The sequence below is a fragment of the Cynocephalus volans genome, chromosome 16, assembly GCF_027409185.1.
Source record: "Cynocephalus volans isolate mCynVol1 chromosome 16, mCynVol1.pri, whole genome shotgun sequence".
Taxonomy (NCBI): Eukaryota; Metazoa; Chordata; class Mammalia; order Dermoptera; family Cynocephalidae; genus Cynocephalus; species Cynocephalus volans.
In genome coordinates this window covers 945,568-966,754 of record NC_084475.1, presented here as the reverse complement: position 1 = coordinate 966,754, position 21,187 = coordinate 945,568, and the positions used below count along the sequence as shown (strand labels likewise).

The 21,187-nt window shown below is 40.8% G+C and overlaps 1 protein-coding gene across 1 annotated transcript in view; it reads right to left on the bottom strand.

Moving 5' to 3' along the window:
• Positions 1–1,787: 1,787 nt before the first annotated feature.
• LOC134365066 (leucine-rich repeat-containing protein 37A2-like) overlaps positions 1,788–21,187 on the bottom strand; it is a 50,453-nt gene continuing 31,053 nt past the window's right edge. Inside the window, exons 7-14 of the mRNA XM_063081258.1 lie at positions 18,379–18,450; positions 17,406–17,480; positions 11,805–11,923; positions 9,319–9,461; positions 8,323–8,622; positions 7,628–7,732; positions 3,696–3,733; positions 1,788–1,884 (exon numbers count right to left, since the gene is read on the bottom strand). Coding sequence (XP_062937328.1) covers positions 1,788–1,884; positions 3,696–3,733; positions 7,628–7,732; positions 8,323–8,622; positions 9,319–9,461; positions 11,805–11,923; positions 17,406–17,480; positions 18,379–18,450 — 949 coding nt within the window. The remainder of the gene's footprint in view (positions 1,885–3,695; positions 3,734–7,627; positions 7,733–8,322; positions 8,623–9,318; positions 9,462–11,804; positions 11,924–17,405; positions 17,481–18,378; positions 18,451–21,187) is intronic.

Sequence of the window (21,187 nt, the reverse complement as noted above, 5' to 3'; positions counted from 1 at the left end):
CATGAGGAGATCCTGCCCTTTCCAGATCACCTTATTGGTGATAAATGAGAATTTATTTTAAAAAATTGCAAATTTAAGATAGGTTACCTGAAGACCAAGGATTTCCATTCAGCCCTTCAGCCCTCTGCCCTTAGGCTGTGATTTGGTCAGTTTGGCTAATGCATCAAATTGGTCAGAAAGAGATACTCCCAGGCACTGATTTGTTGTTTCAGTAATGAGGGCAAGTAATGGTAGCTGCTGCTGCTGCTGCTGCTGCTGCTGCTTCCAATTATTATTACTATTTAGTCCTGTGCTTTTTTTTTTTTTTTTTTTTTTTTTTTTGTCGTTTTTTCGTGACCGGCACTCAGCCAGTGAGTGCACCGGTCAGTCCTATATAGGATCCGAACCCGCGGCGGGAGCGTCGCCGCGCTGCCAGCGCAGCACTCTACCAACTGCGCCACGGGCTCGGCCCTAGTCCTGTGCTTTAAACTCAGTAAATATTTCCCGGCTCACTGAAGTAACCACTTAAATACTATGTTTTTCATCCTCAGTAAGTCACTTTGGGGGGTAGTTTGGGCAGGCGTCAAGAGAACAGGTGTCTTGCCCAGCATCAGCAAGCTGATCAACCAGATGAGGAGCTGATGGGCTGTCCCCAGTGTGTCTCGCTGCTCCTCATGGGCTCCACGCCATTCTCCTGTGGCTGGCACCATCCCTCATCCATGTTACTGAACTGCCAACACTGATTTGTGTTCAGATAGGTGGATTCTAGTTCATTCAGATTTTCTTTTACTAATATGTTTAACTTTCACTGACTTACTAAATGTGATTTATTAATGACTTTTTCTTTGAAGATGGAGTGGGGGAAGCCTTTCAGCTTCTGCGAATTGTACTTGTGTTGTCACTTGGAATCATGCAGCCATGGATCTGCATGGGATGAGACAGGAAGTGGGTAGGTGTGGTGCTGGCAGAGCTGGAGGGAGCCGGGCAGCACACACATGACCCACAGGGGGTCAGGAGAGGCAAGGGCACTGCATGTGACCAGAGATGTCACCCTACCCTTATGTTTTCTGAAATAAAGGCCCATGGAGGGCAATCTTGGGAAACCACTGCTCTCACACACTCTTCTTTATCCCATCCCTCCAGCACCTCCCTGCTAGCTATACAACGGTTGGGATTTTTAAAAGGAGAAACCGAAAACCAATGTGAATTTTCTACCAGCTTGTAAGGGAGGAGAACTCCTTACCAAGGCAGGACACACATTCATGCATGAGTCTGAGGGCTTGGGACAAAAGAAAGGACGTGGCCCCTCAGCACAGGTAGGCTCAGTGATCCGAATACTCTGACAACCTCAAAGACCAAAGACCAAAGAGGGGGGCCAGAAGGCGGCTGATCCCCTGTGGGCAGGAGGTCAAGTATGTTGTAAGTGACTAGTTCTTGATAAACCAGGGGAGAGAGCACAAAGCAACTGGTATCTGATTTAAAAATCTACGCCCCTTGAGGATGACATATTTTTAAGGTTCCAAGAAACTGATTAGATTGGGAAACGAAGGAGAGAAGCCCTGTTCATCCTTTGCCTGCATTGCCTCTGTGGGACCACTGGCTCCCGTGAGAGATCCCACCTTCAATCCTGCTTTGCTTGCCCATGGCCCTGGTTATTTCTATATAAATATTTAACTATTTACATTTTAGTTTCTTACCATATGACTAGAATTGCTTCTGAATTTTATATGTTTCAGTAAAAAGTATTTTACATGCAGTGCTGAAAGGTTAGAAAATAAGATTTGCAGGTGGCCTGAGGCAGGACGGGGTCACTCTGTGTTCCCCTCGGACACCTCGCTTTCCTCTCCCTCGTCAGGCATATCTATGTACACGGAGTCCTCTGTTCGGGCTGATTCAGGGAGCGCCCTAGGATAAGAAGAACAATGTCAAGGCTTTTACTCTTGAAAACAGCAACAGGCTGGCCAGTTAACTCAGCTGCTCAGAGCGCAGCCTCACATCACCAAGGTCCTGGGTTCAGATTCCCTTACTGACCAGCCACCAAAAAAATAAAATTAAAATAAAGCTTTTCATTATCTCCTCATTGTAGATACAAATTTTAAATTGTTCCTAATCGTTTACCCTCTATTCTTGTACATTTCATCCTCATCAGAAGATGTCTTTTCATGCAGTTTTTTGGCCATGTTTTTCTGGTGGGTAGCTCTCAGCAGTTTATATATATCCCTAAGCCAAAGAGGCTTCCTTAACTGGAAAAGGCCCTTCTAGAAAATAAAAGGGGAAATTTTAATTCTGCATTTCCCCTGCTATCTCTGGGCACAGGAGTGAATCCTTCTCAAATTTACCTGACAGTGATTTTTCTTTGAGAATTTCCTATGCTGCAGAAATCTGAAAAAGCCCCTTGGGAGAAAACACATGCACAAGACAATTAGCCATGCTGTTTTCCATGTCTCTCACAATGTACATCTCTTATTAGGACTAAATGTGCACCTCAGTCCATAATCACGAGTAAATCACCACAGACCAGGGAACTTCAAAAAAGTTTCATGCATGCTGGGCTTCCAGAAGCTCTTGTCTGTCCTAAAGGTCCTCACAATGTCTCTGAGGAGAACTGTGTATGCAGCATGGGGTACAGGCAGGACTGTCAGCCCCCTGTACTCCCTTGACCAAGTGCCCTCGTGCAGTGAACGAAGTGCACAGCCACACTGGGCAGAAGTGTCTGCTGTCTCCAGAAGCATTTTACATCAGTCCCTTTCAGACTGTCTCACAAGCGTCATCTGCTGGGGGGTGGGGGATGAGGTGCCTCTGTCTTCCTAGCTGCTTTATCCTAGAAGTTGAATCACATCAAGCAAATGCCTGGGTTCAACTAGCCAGGTTATCTACTCCATTGATTTTAATACTGCAGGCTGTCACTGATGAGTGAGTGGGTGGTGGAACCAGTTTAAGGGACATGACTAGCACTAAAACACAAGATATTCTTTCTGAGTACAAACAGAATAGGAAAAATCAGAGTGCGTCATTTCAGAAACTACCTGTGTCTATATATGTGTGTACTGATTCGTGACATAAAATGTAGCTCGCAGCCCAAGCATTGTAAAATCAATGGAGAAATCCCCAGCTAGGAAAAGAATCAGCCTCTTCTGATACTCACTACAGTGTGACCATGGGGCAAGATATTTTCCCTTTCTCCTTCTCCATTTCCTTATAATAAAAGGAAGAGACAAAACTACTGCCTGAGGTCTCTCCTAGTTAAGCTCTATGAGGTTAGGATAAAAGGAATAGAGAGTGGGGCCCCAAATCCAGTAGGATAAGAAGGTAAGTTTTCCTGCCACATTAGAGGAAGGACTCATGTATTCTACCTTCTATGAGCCTTGAATTACCTCGATATCATGTGGCCTTCCCTACCCCCTCTCCAGAGCCTCCAAGAAGGCCTCTGGCCTGGCCTGGTGCCCACTCCCCAGCAGAAGGAACAGGCACCACCAAAGCCTCTCCCCCTGATCCTTTCTTGGCAGGACAGCAGGTGCATCCTTACTAGTCACTGCTAACTCAGCTCTGCCTGGGGAACTACTGTTGCTGGGGTCACGCAGAGCTCTGGGTTAAGGAAGTACTCTTCCTGCCTCTGGCAGTTTTCTCACTGCAGTTGAGGGAATTGGAATAGATAAATGTTAAGTTCTCCTCTAGTTCTAAAATTCTAGTTTAAAAACTGCCAGATTAATACTTACCTTGGGGATCCTTCTTGTACTTTTCTATGACAATAAATCTGTTTTGGAAAAAAACAGGATCGTGATTATCCATCACAGTGACCACTATCTCCAAATCTTTATTCATTCCTTTTATCTGAAGTCTTATCTACCTGGTGAGATAACTTTTTGGGGAACAGGAACTCTATCCTGTTAAATAGTTCTTTCATTCTTCTACAGTACCTAGCTTAGGGTCTTGCATGCAGTAGGAAAAAAGGAAACATCTGTAACTTGATAAAAGTATCTCCCAGAAACCTAAACAACAGATTGGTTTTAATGTCAAGAACAAGAGTAGGACACCTATTATGACAGCTACCAGTCATCATTGTTGATTTGAGGTCCCAATAAATGCAATAAGAAAAGTAAACGGGGTATAAGGATTGGAAAGGAAGAGATAAAACTATCATTATTTGCATATGAAATCATGAAAAATGTAAAAATCCCAAGAGAAACAACTAAATCTTTATTGGCAGCAACAGAATTCAGTAAGGTGGCTAGGTGCAAAATCAAGCCATCAGTACACAAACCGCAATAGCTTTCCTATGTACCCCCAATAATTAATTAGGACATGGAAGAATGATCCCATTTACAGCAGCAATAAAAGTGTAAAATACCTAGGAATAAACATTTAAAAAGGTGTGTATGATCTATGTGATGAAAACACAAACTCTTCTCAATGCTGTTAAGAAGATATAAATATGTGGCATGAGATACCATGGTCCTAGAATGTTGTAAAGATGTCAAATCTCAAATTAATCTACAAGTTCAATGCAATCCTATTCAAATCCCAAGAGAGTTTTTTACAAAATTTGTGCAGCTGACATTTGGTAGTGAAAATGGGCAAGAATAGCTATGAAATGTATGAAAAAGAAGACCAAAGACCACGAGCTTGCCCTACCAAACATATACCTCAAAATATGTTATAAAGCAACTGGAATTCTGTAGTGTGATCCTGGTACTGGCACAGGAAAAGACAACTGGATCAAAGAAGAGAAGAGTCCAGGTAAAGATGATACTTTAGATCACTAAAGAAAGAATGGACCGTACAATAAAAACTGCCTTAAAGCAATTGAATATTCATGAAGTAGACTCTCTACCAAAAACCACACTAGAACCCAAGAAATTAAACATCCCAGATGGATTGAAAAATATAAATAATATAATGCTAGAAAAGTACAAAAACAAATATCAGAGAAGATTCCATGAAGTGACAAAGGCCTCTAATAAGATTCGCACCCCGTAAGCCACAGGCCCTTTCTCCACTGGATTGTCTTCTTCTTGCTGGTTTATAAAACTCTTTATATTAAATATATTAATCCTTCCATTGGTTTTCATTGTACTTCCATGATTCAAATATTTCCCAGTGTTTCTTTTTTGTCTTTAAGGAGGCAAAACAGAGTGGCAGGGAGGTGCGCAGGCTTTGCAGTCAGGGAATCTGGGTTCTGCTTTTGGTTTTGCAATGGTGGCCTTAAATTGATGTCCTTCCTCTGTAGAGTGGGATGATAATATCCTCCTCACAGGACTGTTGTGAGGATTAAATCATATAATACATGAAAAATTCTTTGTCCTAGGCTCTCGGCATATTAACTGCTGAGTTTGCTAGTGGTGTCGCAGACAAGGCGGGCAAATCTAGCAAAGGTTTCTGCTGTGATATCAGGCTTAAAGCTCTTCTCCACTGCAAGATTATAAAATCTACTCCTTCTATTTTCTTCTTCTAATATTTTTACACTTTCTTTTTTTTACATTTGCTGAAATATGTTTAAGGTGAGAATAGGGGTCTGCCGTTATTGCTCTTTAAATAGTTAGGTATTCTGTTAGCATTTATTCATTTTCTCCCACTGCTTAGAATATTAAAAGGTGACATTTCAAAAGTCTTAGGAACACACAGGTCTGTCTATTGCTGGACTCTGCTGACCACTTCAAAGAAACACTAGGTTGCACTATTCCTCACTGTGGAATTGACGTAATGCCTCACATCTCTCTTCCTTTGCACACCTCTATTGTCTACTACAGGTGAAACACTGCGTGCTCCCTGTCTGCACATAGCTTACCATCTAAGTGAGGAAAGGAAATAATGACAACGTGTAAATAAACACAGATATAGGTTACATTGTATACAGAAATTAAAGCAATATAGGAGTTGATAGAAAGTTCAAGAACAAAAAAGGCCACATGCCACCAGGAGATGCAGAAGGTACTGACTGGGCTGATGGCCAGTGGCCATCTTCCCAGAGGCCTCTGCAAACTGACCCCAGCTGGCCCCTGCCTCCTAGGCCCTAGGCTTAGAAATCAGACTCTGTCCTCACCAAGAGAGAACTCCCTCCTTCCGCTCAGAGCAGTCTCACCTTATCGATATCACAGGGCTGACTGAAAATGACAATGCTAGATTACAACTTGACAATGAGAAATATATCTTATTCCACAGACAGAACACCCGTGTCTACACAATCAGTGAATCACCCCTCTGGAGACCAGGGCCTCCGCGGCACACCGAAGCAAAACCTGAAGGCTAATGTGAGAACAGAATCAGAAAAGGAACCGGCTGACTCCAGTGTTTAATGGAAAGGGCTGAGGTGGCCAGACTCACCCATCCCCCCAGGCGCAGCCTTGCCAGGCCGACCCCACGTCTGCCGCCTGATATGCCACCTCAACTCACGCACAATGTCAGGTGGGCACTGCCCTTGCTGGGCTCTTCCTCGCCTTGTCTGTGCTGTCACTACGGACCAGCCCTCTGTAGATGGACATGTTTCTCTTTAGATACGTTAATACGTCCAGTGCGGCTCTGCTCACGTCTGTAGACCAGGGACCTTACACCTCTGCTCTGCTCCACTATGTGTGGACCTTGGTGTTTCTCTCTTGGATAGCCATCTTTTAAAAAATTGTTTACCACACTTTTAAGTTCTCAGGGGAGGGGGAATGCCTCACTATGGACTCCAAGAAATGGTGACAAATCTCACGGAGGGACTAGGCCCAGGAGGGCTGGAGTATTCAGGGATGGCTTCGTGAAGAAAGAGGAACTTGAGGTGGCTTTCGACAGACTCACAGGACTTCCACAGGCAGAGTGACATGCGGGAATTTTAGATGGGCAAAGGCACAGACACAAGTAGGAATGGGCCTGGTGTGACGGGTGTGGTGGGGGCTGCTTTGGCTGGAATGGAGGCTGCCATGATGGCAGAAAAGGTAAATGAGGTAAATGAGGTTGGGCTGGTAGAGTCAAGACTGTCAGCTTCTTAAATCACTGTTTTCATATGCCAGGACCTGCCTGCTGGGAAAATAAGCTGTTTTGCAACTGAACAATAGGTAAACAGAGGCAAGCTCCAGGAAGGCTCCTGTGAATACCACATGCCTTAGAGTAGCCTAATGCAGGATTTGGCTGCCCGGCTTTACCTGAGCCTATTTAGACAATGCCTTACACACTGGAGAAGAAGGATGCTGTGTCAATCTAATGAACCTCCAGGACAACACTGCTATCTGTTGGCTCCTTCCTTTCTCCCCAGGGCGATGACAGCTCCATGAGGGCTAAGATTATACATCTCTTGTCATTTTAGTAACAGGGAAAGAACTCAATGGCAGAATGAGGGTGGTTGGTGTGTACATAAAATTGCTGACATACTTTTAAGTTGGCAAAATTTCACTATGGTATCAACTCTGGCTTCCTAAACTTCAGAAAATAGTCTAGTGGCTTGTTATTTTGGTTTTAATTCCACAGAGATCTCCTGGGAGTGGGTTTCCTGTAAGAGTCCCTGGACTATACTTTGCAATAAGAGAACAAAGCTTACTTCAGTCTCAGTGACGGAAGAGGAATGTCATACAGTAGTAGGTGGGAAAGTGGCTTTGATTTTCACTTTGTGGGTTTGGATTCTATTGTAAAGACAGGATGTATTCTTGAAACCTGAATCAATTGTTGTTCTTACCTCAATGAGACAGAAAATTATAATCAAAATGATCACTACGACAGTCACAGATATTGCCAAGATGAGTTTGTTGTCATGGCCATATCCTGGAACATATTTAGTGAGCTAAAAAAAAGAACGAAAATCATCTTTATAAAACAGAGATAAGATGAAAGCTGGGATGGCTGGGTAGCTCACTTGGGAGGGCATGGTGCTTATAACACCATGGTGAAGGGTTCAGATCCCTGTACTGGCCACCAACCAAAAAACAAAAAAAAAAAAAAAAAAAGGAAAGAAAGAAGGGAGGAAAGCTAACTATTCAAAACCCCATTCTTGGGCTGGCTGGTTAGCTCAGCTGGTTAGAGCATGATGTTCTTAACAGCAAGGTCAAGGATTTGGACCCTGGTAAGCTCCAGTTGCCAACCCCCACCAATAAAACCCATTCTTCTAGATGAATAGCTTACAGGTTTTTAAAGAACATACTAAATCTATTGTGTTACGTGATCTTACTCTTAAGCATTTTCTTCTACAATTTATCTTGTGTGTTAGGTCTGCTTTATTCTCTGAGCAAAGTGGGAGACCACTATCTTGGTCAAAGTTACATGAGCAAGACAAGGAATGGACTAGGAGCCTCTGGTCTTCCTGCTTGGGCACTTTAACTGCACATCCTAAATGATGGAAAATTCTGGGTCTCATGTTTCAGCAGTTGTCCTTACCTCAGGTGACTCCTGGTCTTTCTGTTCACCCTGGGCTTCTGGGCTCTCATTGATGTAGTTCTCAGTTTTCCATTGGTCTGGATCCCATTCTGCCTTGGACGCCTTTGCTTCCTGCTGCTCACTGAAAAGCTTCATCAGGAGGCCTGTTCTGGAGATGAGCTTGGCACAAGCCATTTGTGTGTGGGGCTCAGAGCAGTCCATTTTCAAAGTCCGGAGAACATGAGAAATGAGCCTTCTCATGTTATTGTTGGACATGAGGGATTGTAGGTGCTGGTTTAGCTGAAGTTCAAATTGATCACCTGGGGATGAAAGCGATGGGTGACTGAAGTCTTTGTGCTTGAGGGGTAAGTCAGTCTCCAGGCTGCCGTATTCCCATTGTGTTTCACTGGATTGTTTAGCAGTTGGCACTGACTTTAATGCAGTCACAGGAGAATCTGCAGCAGAATTCTTGTGGTGCTCTGATCCCTCTTGATGCTCTGACCCCTCAATGCTGCTCTGATCTCTCACTTGTTTGACGTGCCTGTTCTTTCTGCCTCTTCGCCCCTTGAGGACTCTGTATGCTCTCTGCAGCCTTTCTCCTACACTCTCAAGTTTTGCCAGGATGTCCTCCTGTCGTTGGGCAGTTTCTAATTTCTTTAAAAATAGTTGGTGTTTAACTTTGGGTCCTAAAGGACTAGACTGCATAAGCATGGCAGTTTTTTCTTTCTTCTTAATCTCATCAATTTTTTCTTCAGTTTCTGTATCTAACAAATTTTTGAGAAAATGGAGCTTCCCCAATTTATTTGTGTAGGGTGAATTGTTGGGATCAGGTATAAGAGAGGGGCTATTCATGTTCTTTTTCAAATAATCCAGGGGCATATCTTCATCCTGTACATTTGGAAAAAGCAGCTTAATGAATGGTAATAATGTTGATTGTATATCTTCTAGGTTTCTCTCTGATAGATAAGACAATAGGTAATTTAGTGCATGTATAATTTCATTTAGGTCTAGCTGCTCATTCATATTTGCCCAGTTTATGCCAGTTTTGTCTGAAGATGCCTTCTCTGGCTCAATCGTCAGCTCAGTGCTTGTGTTCTTCTTCCGAGCTTTTAACATCTTCATGAAAGCTCCTTTAGGATTTCTCATAGATGCCTCTTCACCTGTCAAAAGAGAAGAGACTACTTTTGATAAGGAAGACTGATGGAGCAGCTTTTTGTCAGGCCACAGCTATACATCCCAGTCAAATAAATTAGGAGTCAGCAAACATGAGTGCCATTTAGAGAGGAGGAAAATAAACCAATACTTAAATCTATGAAGTAGCAACAACAAAAGGAGAAAATGACATCATTTGAAAAAGTGGCCACCTACTCAGAACATTCCATTTAGATTATTCCATTGGTCCCCAATGGCCAATTGCCCAGTACTCATGCCCAAGGCTGGAAGACAAATATTCTCCCAGTCAGCTGGCCTCTCTGCAGACCTTCCATGTCTCCTCACATTCAGGTGCCCCATACTGTCCTCCCTCATGTGCAGAGCGAGTGCAAGTCTTCCTCTGTCCCCCTCTTTAGTGTGCTTTTGGTCTCACTACCATCACAGGTGACCATGATGAAAGACAGTCCTCTGAGGGGAAAAAGGGCAGCGACGCTAAAGCACAAACCCCACTCCTCCTGCTAACAGGCCCTCATCTGGACATCCTTCTCCACCTACCCACCCAGTTCCTTCACTTGGTCCCTGCTCCCATATAGCATAGCCTCTATAACAGAAGGCTCTACACAGGACAAAACAATATGTCTATTCTGATTCTTTCTTTAAATTTGGGCAGGGATCTGGGGTATAAGTTAAATTTCTAATTTGCCAAATTGTATGCCTTTGTGGAATGTTCAATAAATGTATGGAATAAGAGCAGTTTCTGGATAAATATTACTAGAGGTCCTAAAATGCAGAAGAAAAAAAGCAACTTTGTCAGAGGCCTAGCACTTCACTTTCTTTTCATTTCTACTATTTCCAGCTATACTTGGGGAACCACCCAAAACTTCCAACTGCATGAAGTCAAGTGTACCACTGTGGAGCTGGGTTTCTTTCCAGAATTAAAAGTATTTTTGGTGGTGGTGAGGGTCAGAAGAGGAGGGAAGGATCGTGAGAAAGGAGGAACATGGGACAGAAGACCCAGGCACTAGGGTAAGGCACGTAACACCTCTGATCTTGCTTTTTCTCATCTGTAAAAGGAAATTTAAAATGCTTGTTCTGCCAACTTGTAGGGAAGAAGGAAATAATTTAATTGGTGAAAAAAGCATTTTGAAAAACAAGCAGCACTGTCTGTATATACGTAGCAATATGTTATTATTTATTATTTACCCCAGATCACTGGTAGAGACCTGTATTCAAGCCATCTGGACATAAGAGCAGTCACATTTGGGAAGTCATATAGTTAGTGCTGATAATAGAAAAACACTTAAAAAGCACCTGAGTGTTCTGTCGATAGAAATGCTTGAGATCCAGAGCAAGTTCAGAGTTAAACAGTCTAAGAAGGGAAGAACCTTATATTCCATTAGAAGGGCCAGGTAGCAATTTCTGCTTATGGAACCAGAAACTCTAAGGCTCCAAATATAACAGCATCACTTGGGCTTTCTTATAAAATTACAAAAACAAACAAAAGAAAACCAGATCTACACCTGTCCCATAAAGCAGAGGGCACTTGAGACCTGATGCATGTAAAACCAGTTTAAAAACTGTTTTGCGGGCCGGCCCGTGGCTCACTCGGGAGAGTGCGGTGCTGATAACACCAAGGCCCCGGGTTCGGATCCCATATACGGATGGCCGGTTCGCTCACGGGCTGAGCGTGGTGCTGACAACACCAAGTCAAGGGTTAAGATCCCCTTACCGGTCATCTTTAAACAAACAAACAAACAAACAAACAAACAAAAAAACTGTTTTGCACTATATGAGTAAGTTATCATTCAGTGACTAAGCACTGAGCAGTACTTGCTCGTGACTAAGCACCAGGCCGAGAGCACAGCACACAGTGTGTGGCCATTAATGTTATTTCCTTCCCCTTCCATTCCTTTCTGCAGCAGAGAAATGGATCTTTTTGCACATGGAACAGTTACATTATTAAATTATGTAATATTAGGTGAAAACCTGAATTTCAGCAAGGGAGTAGTACAGAAATTTGGGGATTATGAACTAATGAATAAAATAAAGCAATTATATCTTTAGTGTAAAAATTTATCATCACCAACTAAAAATTAAAAAAACAAATAAAAGGGCCGAGCCCGTGGCGCACTCGGGAGAGTGCGGCGCTGGGAGCGCGGCGACGCTCCCGCCGTGGGTTCGGATCCTACATAGGAATGGCCGGTGCACTCACTGGCTGAGTACCGGTCACGAAAAAGACAAAAAAATAAAATAAAAATAAAATAAAATAAAATAAACATGATGTATCTTTAATAAATAAATAAATAAATAAAATAAAAATAAAAATGTATCATCAGGTAACTCAGACTCACGGCAATGTGTGGTGCTTGTCAGACATGTACTGTCACAATGCAGCTTGACTGTCTTGCAGACAACCTCAATATTATTTTTAAGTTTGCAGAGGCAGCAGGCCAAATGGCGAGGTAAAATCCTATAAATGGAAACACAGAGAATTAGATTAATGGTAAAGGGGTTACCTGAGTAGGTAGAAGAGGCAGGTGAAGGCTGTCACGAGGCTGTGCAAAAAGAAGTTCATGAGGTGTGTGGCCTGGACAGCTGAGTAGGAACCACATGGCCAATTGCTGCTGTTGAATATTGTAAATAAGAAGGAAGACAAGAGGTGCCCAGCAGAAAGGTAAGTATGACAGTGGACACAGAACACTGAGAATAAACATGATAGGGATCAGAATTAGGTGACACTGATCTAAAGTTTAATTCAGAATTATCTCCTCCCATCCCAGAAGTCTCCCTTTGGGATGAGAGTACACAGGGAGAAGGCAGACTTCTAAGAAGAGTCTGGATAAGCCCCTATTCTAGAGTCCCTTTCTCAATTCTTGTTGGCTGTGGTAAGTATTAGAAATTACTCTGGACATAAAAAAAACAGCTTAGTTTAAACCTGCATTATGTGGTGAAACAATAACAGAGATCACCTTGGCCAAATCTGGGCAATCTGAGCATTTAAAAGCATAACGATGAGAAGAAGGTTCAACATAGTGTGAAGGATACATTAGTTCATAATGATAATCAAAGATAAAAGGGTGGGGAGCTCTTCTCTAACAGAATAGTGCCGGCTAGTAAATGTAAAAGGAATGATAGAATTAGAAAAGTGCCATTTTGCAACCACCAATATAATAATTCATTCACACAAGGATTATCATTGATGCAAAGTTGGGTGAAAAGGCATTTGACAGTAGGATCTTAACTGATCTCAAAGTGTCACCCCACAAATTATTTATTAATTCCCAAGGGGGAAAAATAACTTTACAATGGAGAGATCTGTAAGATACCACCTTAATCAAGTGATCAACCAGCATTATAGGCCACTTAAAGTCATGAGTTAGGAAGGATACATTGCCTATGTAGTATTCTTACCAAAAATATTTAACCTTAATTAATCAGGAGGAAACAGACAAATCCAGGTTGTGGGACAACTTATAAGACAACTGTCTTAGACCCTTCAAAAGTGACACTGTCATAAAAGAGCAAAAAGAAGTAGGGAAATGCTTTAGACTAAAGGAAACAAAGACATAACATGCAATACCTGATCTTTGATTGGATCCTGGATCAAACAAAACAGATTTACAGAACATTATTCATTTCTGACCAAGATGGAGTTACAGGGACCAATTTAACCTCCCACCTGAAAGAACTGAAAAACTAGTCAAAATATACAAAACAACAATTCTCAAGACATTGGACATCAGGGAATGACAGACAGTGATCTCAAAAAGATGGGAAGTAAATGAAGTAAGCCCTGTGACTGCCTTGAGAGAGTTTCCAGGCTGTGGTGCAAGGGTGAGGGAGACACAGGCAGAGACTTGCAGACTCCTTGATTAAGGAGATGGAGCTGAGAATCCAGGAAAACTGAGGTGACTAGAATTCACAAAGTAGAGTACTAGAGAGAAAAGAAGTGCACAGAGAAGGAACTCTGGAGTTATGCAGAGGGATCTCTTGAATGTTCAGCAAAGTACTGATCAGTGCGTGTGTATGAGGAAACTACTTAAGGCCAGGAAAAGAACCACTTGAAAGTGTTAGAGAGGCACGGTGCTGATAACACCAAGGTCAAGGTTCAGATCACTGTACTGGCCAGCCATAAAAAGAAAACAAAGCAGCAACAACAAAAGTATTAGAAGAATAACTGAATTATACACAGGCTTAGGAATAGCACCTATTCCCACGACAGGCTGGTAAACCTCATGAGTCAAGGGGCATTGGGTACTCAGAAAGATCTTGCCTTAACAGCTTTGAATATTGAGCTCTACACTAAAGTTTCCTATGTGATCCACCCAGAAAGAGGGAGAGAGAGAGAGAGAGAGAGAAAAGAGTATGTTAACAATATAATCCACACAAAGGATACAAGGGTGTCCATTGTACTTATTCTTTCATCTTTCTGGTAGGTTTAAATTTTTTCAAAAGAAAAATTTGAGCAAAAAAGATACCCAAACAGGGCCAGCCCGTGGCTCACTCAGGAGAGTGCAGTGCTGATAACACCAAGGCCATGGGTTCAGATCCTATATAGGGATGGCCGGTTCGCTCACTGGCTGAGAGTGGTGTTAACAACACCAAGCCAAGGGTTAAGATCCCCTTACTGGTCATCTTTAAAAAACCCCACAAATATACCCAAACTATTGATTAGCTTATTATTATGGTTTACTGGGTGCAGTTTCAGGGATACAATAATGTGTCTGTGACTGGAGTAAATCCTCCAGGTTAACTTTAAGCAGGATAGCATGGTGATTAGGAATACAGATTCCATAACCACACGAGGCTTGAATCCCACCCAGCTCTGCTAATAATGTGACCTCGGGCAAACTGCCTAATCTCTGTTGCTCAGCCTCTCTGTTATAACAGCACCTACCTCTAATGAGTTTTTAGGAAAAAATGAGTCAATACCTGAAAAGGGCCTGACACATGGTTAAATGCTCAATAAATGTTAATTAGCTATTAACTTGCAGACGCTGCCCGGAAAGTTATCATGCTCTCCCACCTTGGGTGCTTTCTCTGAGTCCTCCAAAATGATGACTTTATTAGGATCACATTATGACTGTCAAAACAGAAGTGTGTTTCACGGGTCCATGAAGGCTGACTTGGCAGTACAATGTAAAGAGTTTTAGATTAAAACTGCATCCAATAAGTTGGCCTGACACAATTTTCAAACCCCTAGAAGGGTAATTACATGTGACTAATATTATTCCTTTGGGTCTGGTGGAAGCTTCTGATCTTCATATAGAAAGAATGGACCCAGAAGAGTAATCCAGCATTTTACATCTACGGGAACCTCAACTCTGACACAAAGTGTTTGCTGTTTCTTTCCTGTCCCAACTTTCATTTTGGAAAATTTCAAATCTACAGAAAACTTAAAAGAATGGTATAATGAACATTTGTATACCTTTCACCTGGATTCAACAATTGGTGACACTTCACCACACCTGTCTTCAGTGTGGGTATGTTTATACATTTTCTGGGCAAACCATTTGAGAGTAAGTTGCAGGCATAATGACTTGTCAGTGCTAAGCACTTCAGTGTGCATCCCATACCAACCAAGGCATTCTCCTACATACCCCAATACTATTATCACCCAGTGAAATCTAATATGAATATCTCTGTCTCCTATATAGTCCATATACAAATTTTCCCAACTGTCCCAGATATGTCATAGTTTTTATTTTAAGCCAGAATCCAATCAAACACCAGGCATTGCATTTAGTGTTCATGATTTCTTTAGTCTCCTTCAATTGAGAACTGCTTCCCATCTTTTAAAAATCTTTCATGGCACTGACATTTTTAAAGCCTTCAAGCCCATTGTTTTACAGAATGCGCCTCGATTTGGTTTTGTATGATCAATCTGAATAAAACAAGGAAACATTTTTAGCAAGAACACTTCATAGGAAATATTGTAGTTTTGTTATTCGTTAAAAAGTATGAGCTAGGAATAATACAAGTGATGACAAACTTAAATAATTGTTTTAAAGCACGCTGACCAATTTTTGAGACTGCAAATGACCTGAGGTGTAGATTATCCTTACTTAAGAATAACTATTTTTCAATACACATTAAAGATCATTACACATGAGTCAAGACTCAAATGAGCTGGCTTACTTACTTTGTATATAAATGTCTAAACTCCCGAGGACTTTCAATAATGAACTCCACTGTGACAGTTGCTTTAATCTCTTTGTGGCCTTGATGGCAAATGGCTACAGAGAACGACAGCACTTTTTTCTTATCCACTAATTGTCAAGAGAAAAGCAGATAGAACCCCACTACTGTGGATAACGAAGTGAAAAAGCCGGTGGATGACAACTTTGACTATGCAGCGAGAAGTTCATCTAGCCAACATGGGAGGGATCGACTGTGTCAGACGCTGCAGGAGGTTGAGGGCAATGAGGCTAGAGCAGTATCTGATGGATCTGCTGCCAATGTCATGAAGATAGTCAAGGAGGTGACCTGACAAATGTGACTGCAGCAGATTGCAAATGAAGGGCCTTTTTCCATACTGATCTTGTGTAATCCCCTCAACTAGCCTTAGCACAACAGCACGTTTCTGTTTAGCTTGCCATACTGGAGGGAGGATTGCAAAATGTAAGCTGCGATGAGTTGTGTAACAATCTGTCACAACAGGGCCCTATGGAAATAAAAGACTGCAAAAAATGACATACTTCACACCATACGTAAAAATTATCTCAAAATGGATCATAGACCTGAATGTGACGACACAATTTCTAGAAGAAAACATAGGAGATCTTTGTGAGTTTGGATTAAACAATGGGTTCTTAAACAAAGGTTACTTAGGTCAGACACAAAAAAGCACAAACCATTCAGGAAAAAATTGCTAAATTAGAGTTCATCGAAATGAAAACATTAAAAATTTCGGCTCTTCAAAGATACTTTAAATAGACTGATAAGCCACAACCAGAGAGAAGGTATTTACTAAACACATATCTGAGAAAAAGGACTTGTATCCACAGTATATAATAAAGCACTCTTAACACTCAGTAAGAAGATAAATATCCAATCAAAATATGGGAACAGATGTGAACAGACACTTCAGTAAAGATATTTGCACATGAATAGACACTCCATATCATCAGCTGTTAAAGAAATGCAAATTAAAACCACAATGACTCCACACCTACTAGTAGAAAGGCTAACATTTAAAAAAAAAACCTGGAATAGAAGGATCAGGTGAAGATGTGGAGCAACTGCAACTCTCAATACACTGCTGGAGGGAATGCAAAATGGTACAGCCACTGTAGGAAACAGTTCAGCAGTTTCTTAAGAAGTTAAATATGCACTTAGCATGGGATGCAGCAATCCCACCCCTAGGCATTTACCCCAAAGAACTGAAAATATACATTCACACAGAGAACTGCATGTGAGTATTTTCTGCAGCTTTATTCATAATTGCCAAAAAATTGGAAACAACTCAAATGTGCATAAAGTGATGAATGGATACACAAACTGGTATATCCACACCACTGGAATGCTGCCCAACAGTAAAAAGGAATGAACTACAGATAGATGCAACAGCATGGATGATAACATAATCTTAAATGGATTATGTACGTGAAAGAAGCAAAAGGCCACAAACTACATGGTTTCATTTACAAGACATTCTGGAAAAAGCAAACCTATAGGGACAGAAATCAGACTGGTGGTTGCCAGGGGCTGGTAGTGGGAGGAGAGGATTGACTGCAGAGACATGAGGGGACTTTTTGAGGGGAGAGAAATGTTCCATATTGGGAATGTGGTGGTGGTTACATGACATACATTTGTCAAAATTCATCAAAGTGTACTCTTAAAAAGAGTGAATTTTATTATGTGAAAATTATGCCTCAATAAACCTGACTTAAGAAAACAATAAAACAACCCAAGAACTAAGTGAAAATAAATCTAAGAAAAAAATAACTTACAGTTTTTCCAATTCAAGAGTCATCAGGATGGTGTTCTCAATTGTTGTAAGTGACACTTGTGTTGCTCCCATGTCTCTGGAGGAGAAAGCCCAAACATTCATGATAGGAACCCCAATACAAAAGTTCTGTACTTAAAAACACATTTCAAGGACATATGAGTACTTCAAATTTGGCTTCTCTATAAACAACCTTAAGAGTTTGTTGGCCATAGAAGATAATTCTAGAGAGCTCTTATTGAATAAATTTAAGTTTATCTACATCACTAAACTAATGACCTTGGCATTGAATAGACAAACTCTACCTTTTTTTTTAAAACCATTATCTTACTTCTCATATTGAATTGCATTCATCTGTCTTGATTATACTTTTTTTTTCTTTTAAAAATAACATAGAGCTCTTCCTCTTTGCTTTCTGGGATAAATGATATTCCTACATGCATCTACATGTTCCATGTCTATATGTTTTCTTCAACACTGCTCTCTTTCACTGCTGGCTGTCTTGCTCATTATACATCCTTTCTTAGTCCTTTCCTTTGCCAATAACTCCCCCCCCCCCCCCCCCCCGTAAGAACCCAAATGCCCCAAGGGATCACACCCTGATCACATAAGCCCTTCTTGGCCGCACCCCATCATGGCGCTGGTTGCCCTTCTCTCCCGCATTCTCCTTCCCGCCGGCACGAATCGCACGCCAATCAGCTCCCCCCCAAGCCCCATGCAGTATGCTAAGTAGGGATTGTATTTTAAAACAATCAGCTTTCCCTTAAAGCCCTATATATATGTGTGTGTGCTGCCTAATAAACGGGCTCTCTCCGGTGGATAGTCAACTGGTGTTGACTTGTCCTTTCACCCCCAATAACCCAGTTAAAATTAAAATTATGACTTTTTAGGTCAGGTGAAAATACTTAATCTTTGATGAAAGGAAAAAAGAAGAGCAGAAGTCATCTCGTGACTCATAACATTATTGTGATACTTACAGATATTTTAATGCTGGTAATTTAAAAAGATGTGAATCTTCAACAGTAGTCAGAGGATTATGATTGAGAATTCTGAAAAATGCAATGAAATTAAAATTATTTTCATTTTCAATATGAATGAAACTGCATGAAAATTTTATATTCATTTTTGTAGTATGGAAATTTTCATTAAAAAATCATCATTTTCTGTCTTTACATATAAACCACACATGGAATCTGTAAAGTCCTCTTTCTTTGGAAACTAAAAGGTAAAGTAGAGAAAAAGAAAAGAAAAAAATGGATAGCAAAGAAAACGTATGTCAAAAAACTTTTCAGGTTAAAAATCTTAGAAGTAACTTCAACAGTAGAAAGACCTCACTCTTCAGGAAACAGTATTTATAGTGTCCTCCATAATTCAAGGTGCTTGTCTTTCACCTTTAGAAATTAAAAAAAAAGTCATGGTTAATCCATCCAGTTAAGAAAAAAATTGGACCAGGTTGGCTGGTTGCTCAGTTGGTTGGAGCACCACCTTGTAACATCAAGGTCAAGGGTTTGGATGTACCTGCCAGCCAGCTGCAAAACAAAAGAAAACAAAACATCAAAGCCATGAGAAAAATTTGTAGAGTGTGGTGCTGAAAAAAGCCAGGAGGAAAAAAATGGGACCAATTCCTTGGCTTTGGAGCCAAAGAAAAAGGTTTACATCTAAGAGAAGGAACTGGTCAAAACCATATTCCCATCACACACACCAGCCCTTGTGTTCTTGTATCACATCACAGCCTTTGTTACATTGCATGTAATCACATGTATACTTGTCAGTCTCCTGGAATGTCAGCTGCTTGAGGGCAGGGGACACATCTTACTGTGATTGTCATCCCTGTGCCTGGCAGAGTGCCTGAAATTTACTAGGTATTTAATAAATGTTTGTTGTCTAAATAAATAACATTTTGTTTATAAATCAATAAAATGAATAAATTCATTTTTTGTCCCACATTTGTATTCCAAAATGCTGGAATAGATTTTGTTTTCAATACTTTATGGCAAAAATACCAAAGAAAAACAACAAAAAAAGAAAAGAAATAGGGAAAAAGAAAGGAAAATCTGCTTTAGGTTAACTCTACTCAAGAATCATTAGTGTACTTTTGCAGAACATTATAAAAATAATAATTATTACAGCTAATATCTATTCAGCTGCCAGGCATCTGTGATCAGCATTTCATATTTAATCCTCAGAATAACTTTATATGGTAGATATTATTATTACCCCATTTTATAAGTGAGGAGACTGAGGCACAGAGGGGTTATATGACATGTCCTAGGTAGCCAAGCTAATAAGTATCAAAGCTGGAATTTGAACTCAGTTCTGACTCCAAAGCCTGTGTTTTAACCTGTGTAAAGAAAAGGGGCTTAAAATAGCTGTTACTTTAACCTTAATTTTGAGAAGACTAAATATAGAAAAACTTTTGAAACTTCATGTACTTATCAGGGAAAGCCACTATGAGAATTACAGTTTCTCTTTTTACTCCTTTCCCCTAATCATTTTCTATGATTAAATATTTAATTAATCCATAGTCACTGAGACTAGAGATTTCAAACCATGTTGTAGGTGACATTGGTGAAAATGGTGGAGTAAGGACATCTGAAACTTCATCCTTCCATAAAGAGATGGTCAGAATCAACCTTTTCAGAACTCTGGAAATTTAACCAAGGCTTGTAGCAACCAAGGAGCATATAAATAAATATTCCAGAAAAATAGCTGAATTTCTGTAACAACAGTGCAGTTTGTATCATTTTAACTTGCCCTAGACCATTCCTCACTGTCCAGATCAGTGGTAACCTGAAAATTAGCCCATATCCCCAGTATCCAAGGGAACAGAGTGGAGCTGGTGCTCCTTCAAAACCTCATTCCCAATCAAGTGTCATTATTTAACTTGTCTGGTGGTTCCCTGGTAGATCTCACTTGAAAAGAGCTTATTTGATCTGAGTGAGAGCTACCTGGTACTAAAAGTTTCTCACCAGATGATCTTTTTGGAAAACAGTTACAGGCAATTATTTTAAAATGACAGCTGCATGAGGCAATGAATAGTGAAAAATGGCCTAATCAAAAGCTTAATAGGAAAAGCTGAGGAATAAGATGTCCTTAGGAACTTTGAAATACTCCAAAATATCCTTGCGAAACTGGAACATCATGAGATATATTCTTAAAATGTGGAAGTCCATACACGTGTAGGGCTGTGAGCATGTTCAGGAAAGACCTGAGAAGGCCCTAAACTCTCAACCCTGGCTGATCTTGAGGTTCTGCACAGCAGGAAGTGAGAGTTAAGGCAGAGCTGTAAACTGCTGGCTGAGTGCTGAAGGCATGCCCTAATATGCACACATAGCTCCTTGGCAAAAACTTGGAGACTTATTGGTTCCAGGCATTTAATGAAATCTCCACTCAATCACTAGCTGACCACTGAGATAACCAAGTAAAGACTTCAGTGGCCACACAAGACAAAGAACACAGACTTTACAAAATTACTTCAGAAAAGTCACTAAATAAACAGCAACTACTTGAACAAGCAGCAATAATAACACCAAACCCTGGGGGTGGGGATCTGATTTCCAGAAGCACTGTATTATATTATTTAAAATATCCAGTTTTCAACAAAAATTCATGAGAGATGCAAGGAAACAAAGTATGGCCCATACACAGGGGGAAAAAAAGCAATGAGTAGAAACTGTTCCTTTGGAAGCCCAGGTGTTAGACTTACTAGATAAAGATTTAATTCAGCTATTTAAAATATGTTCAAGAGATTTTAAAAAATCATTTAGTTCTATAGACTAAAGAAAT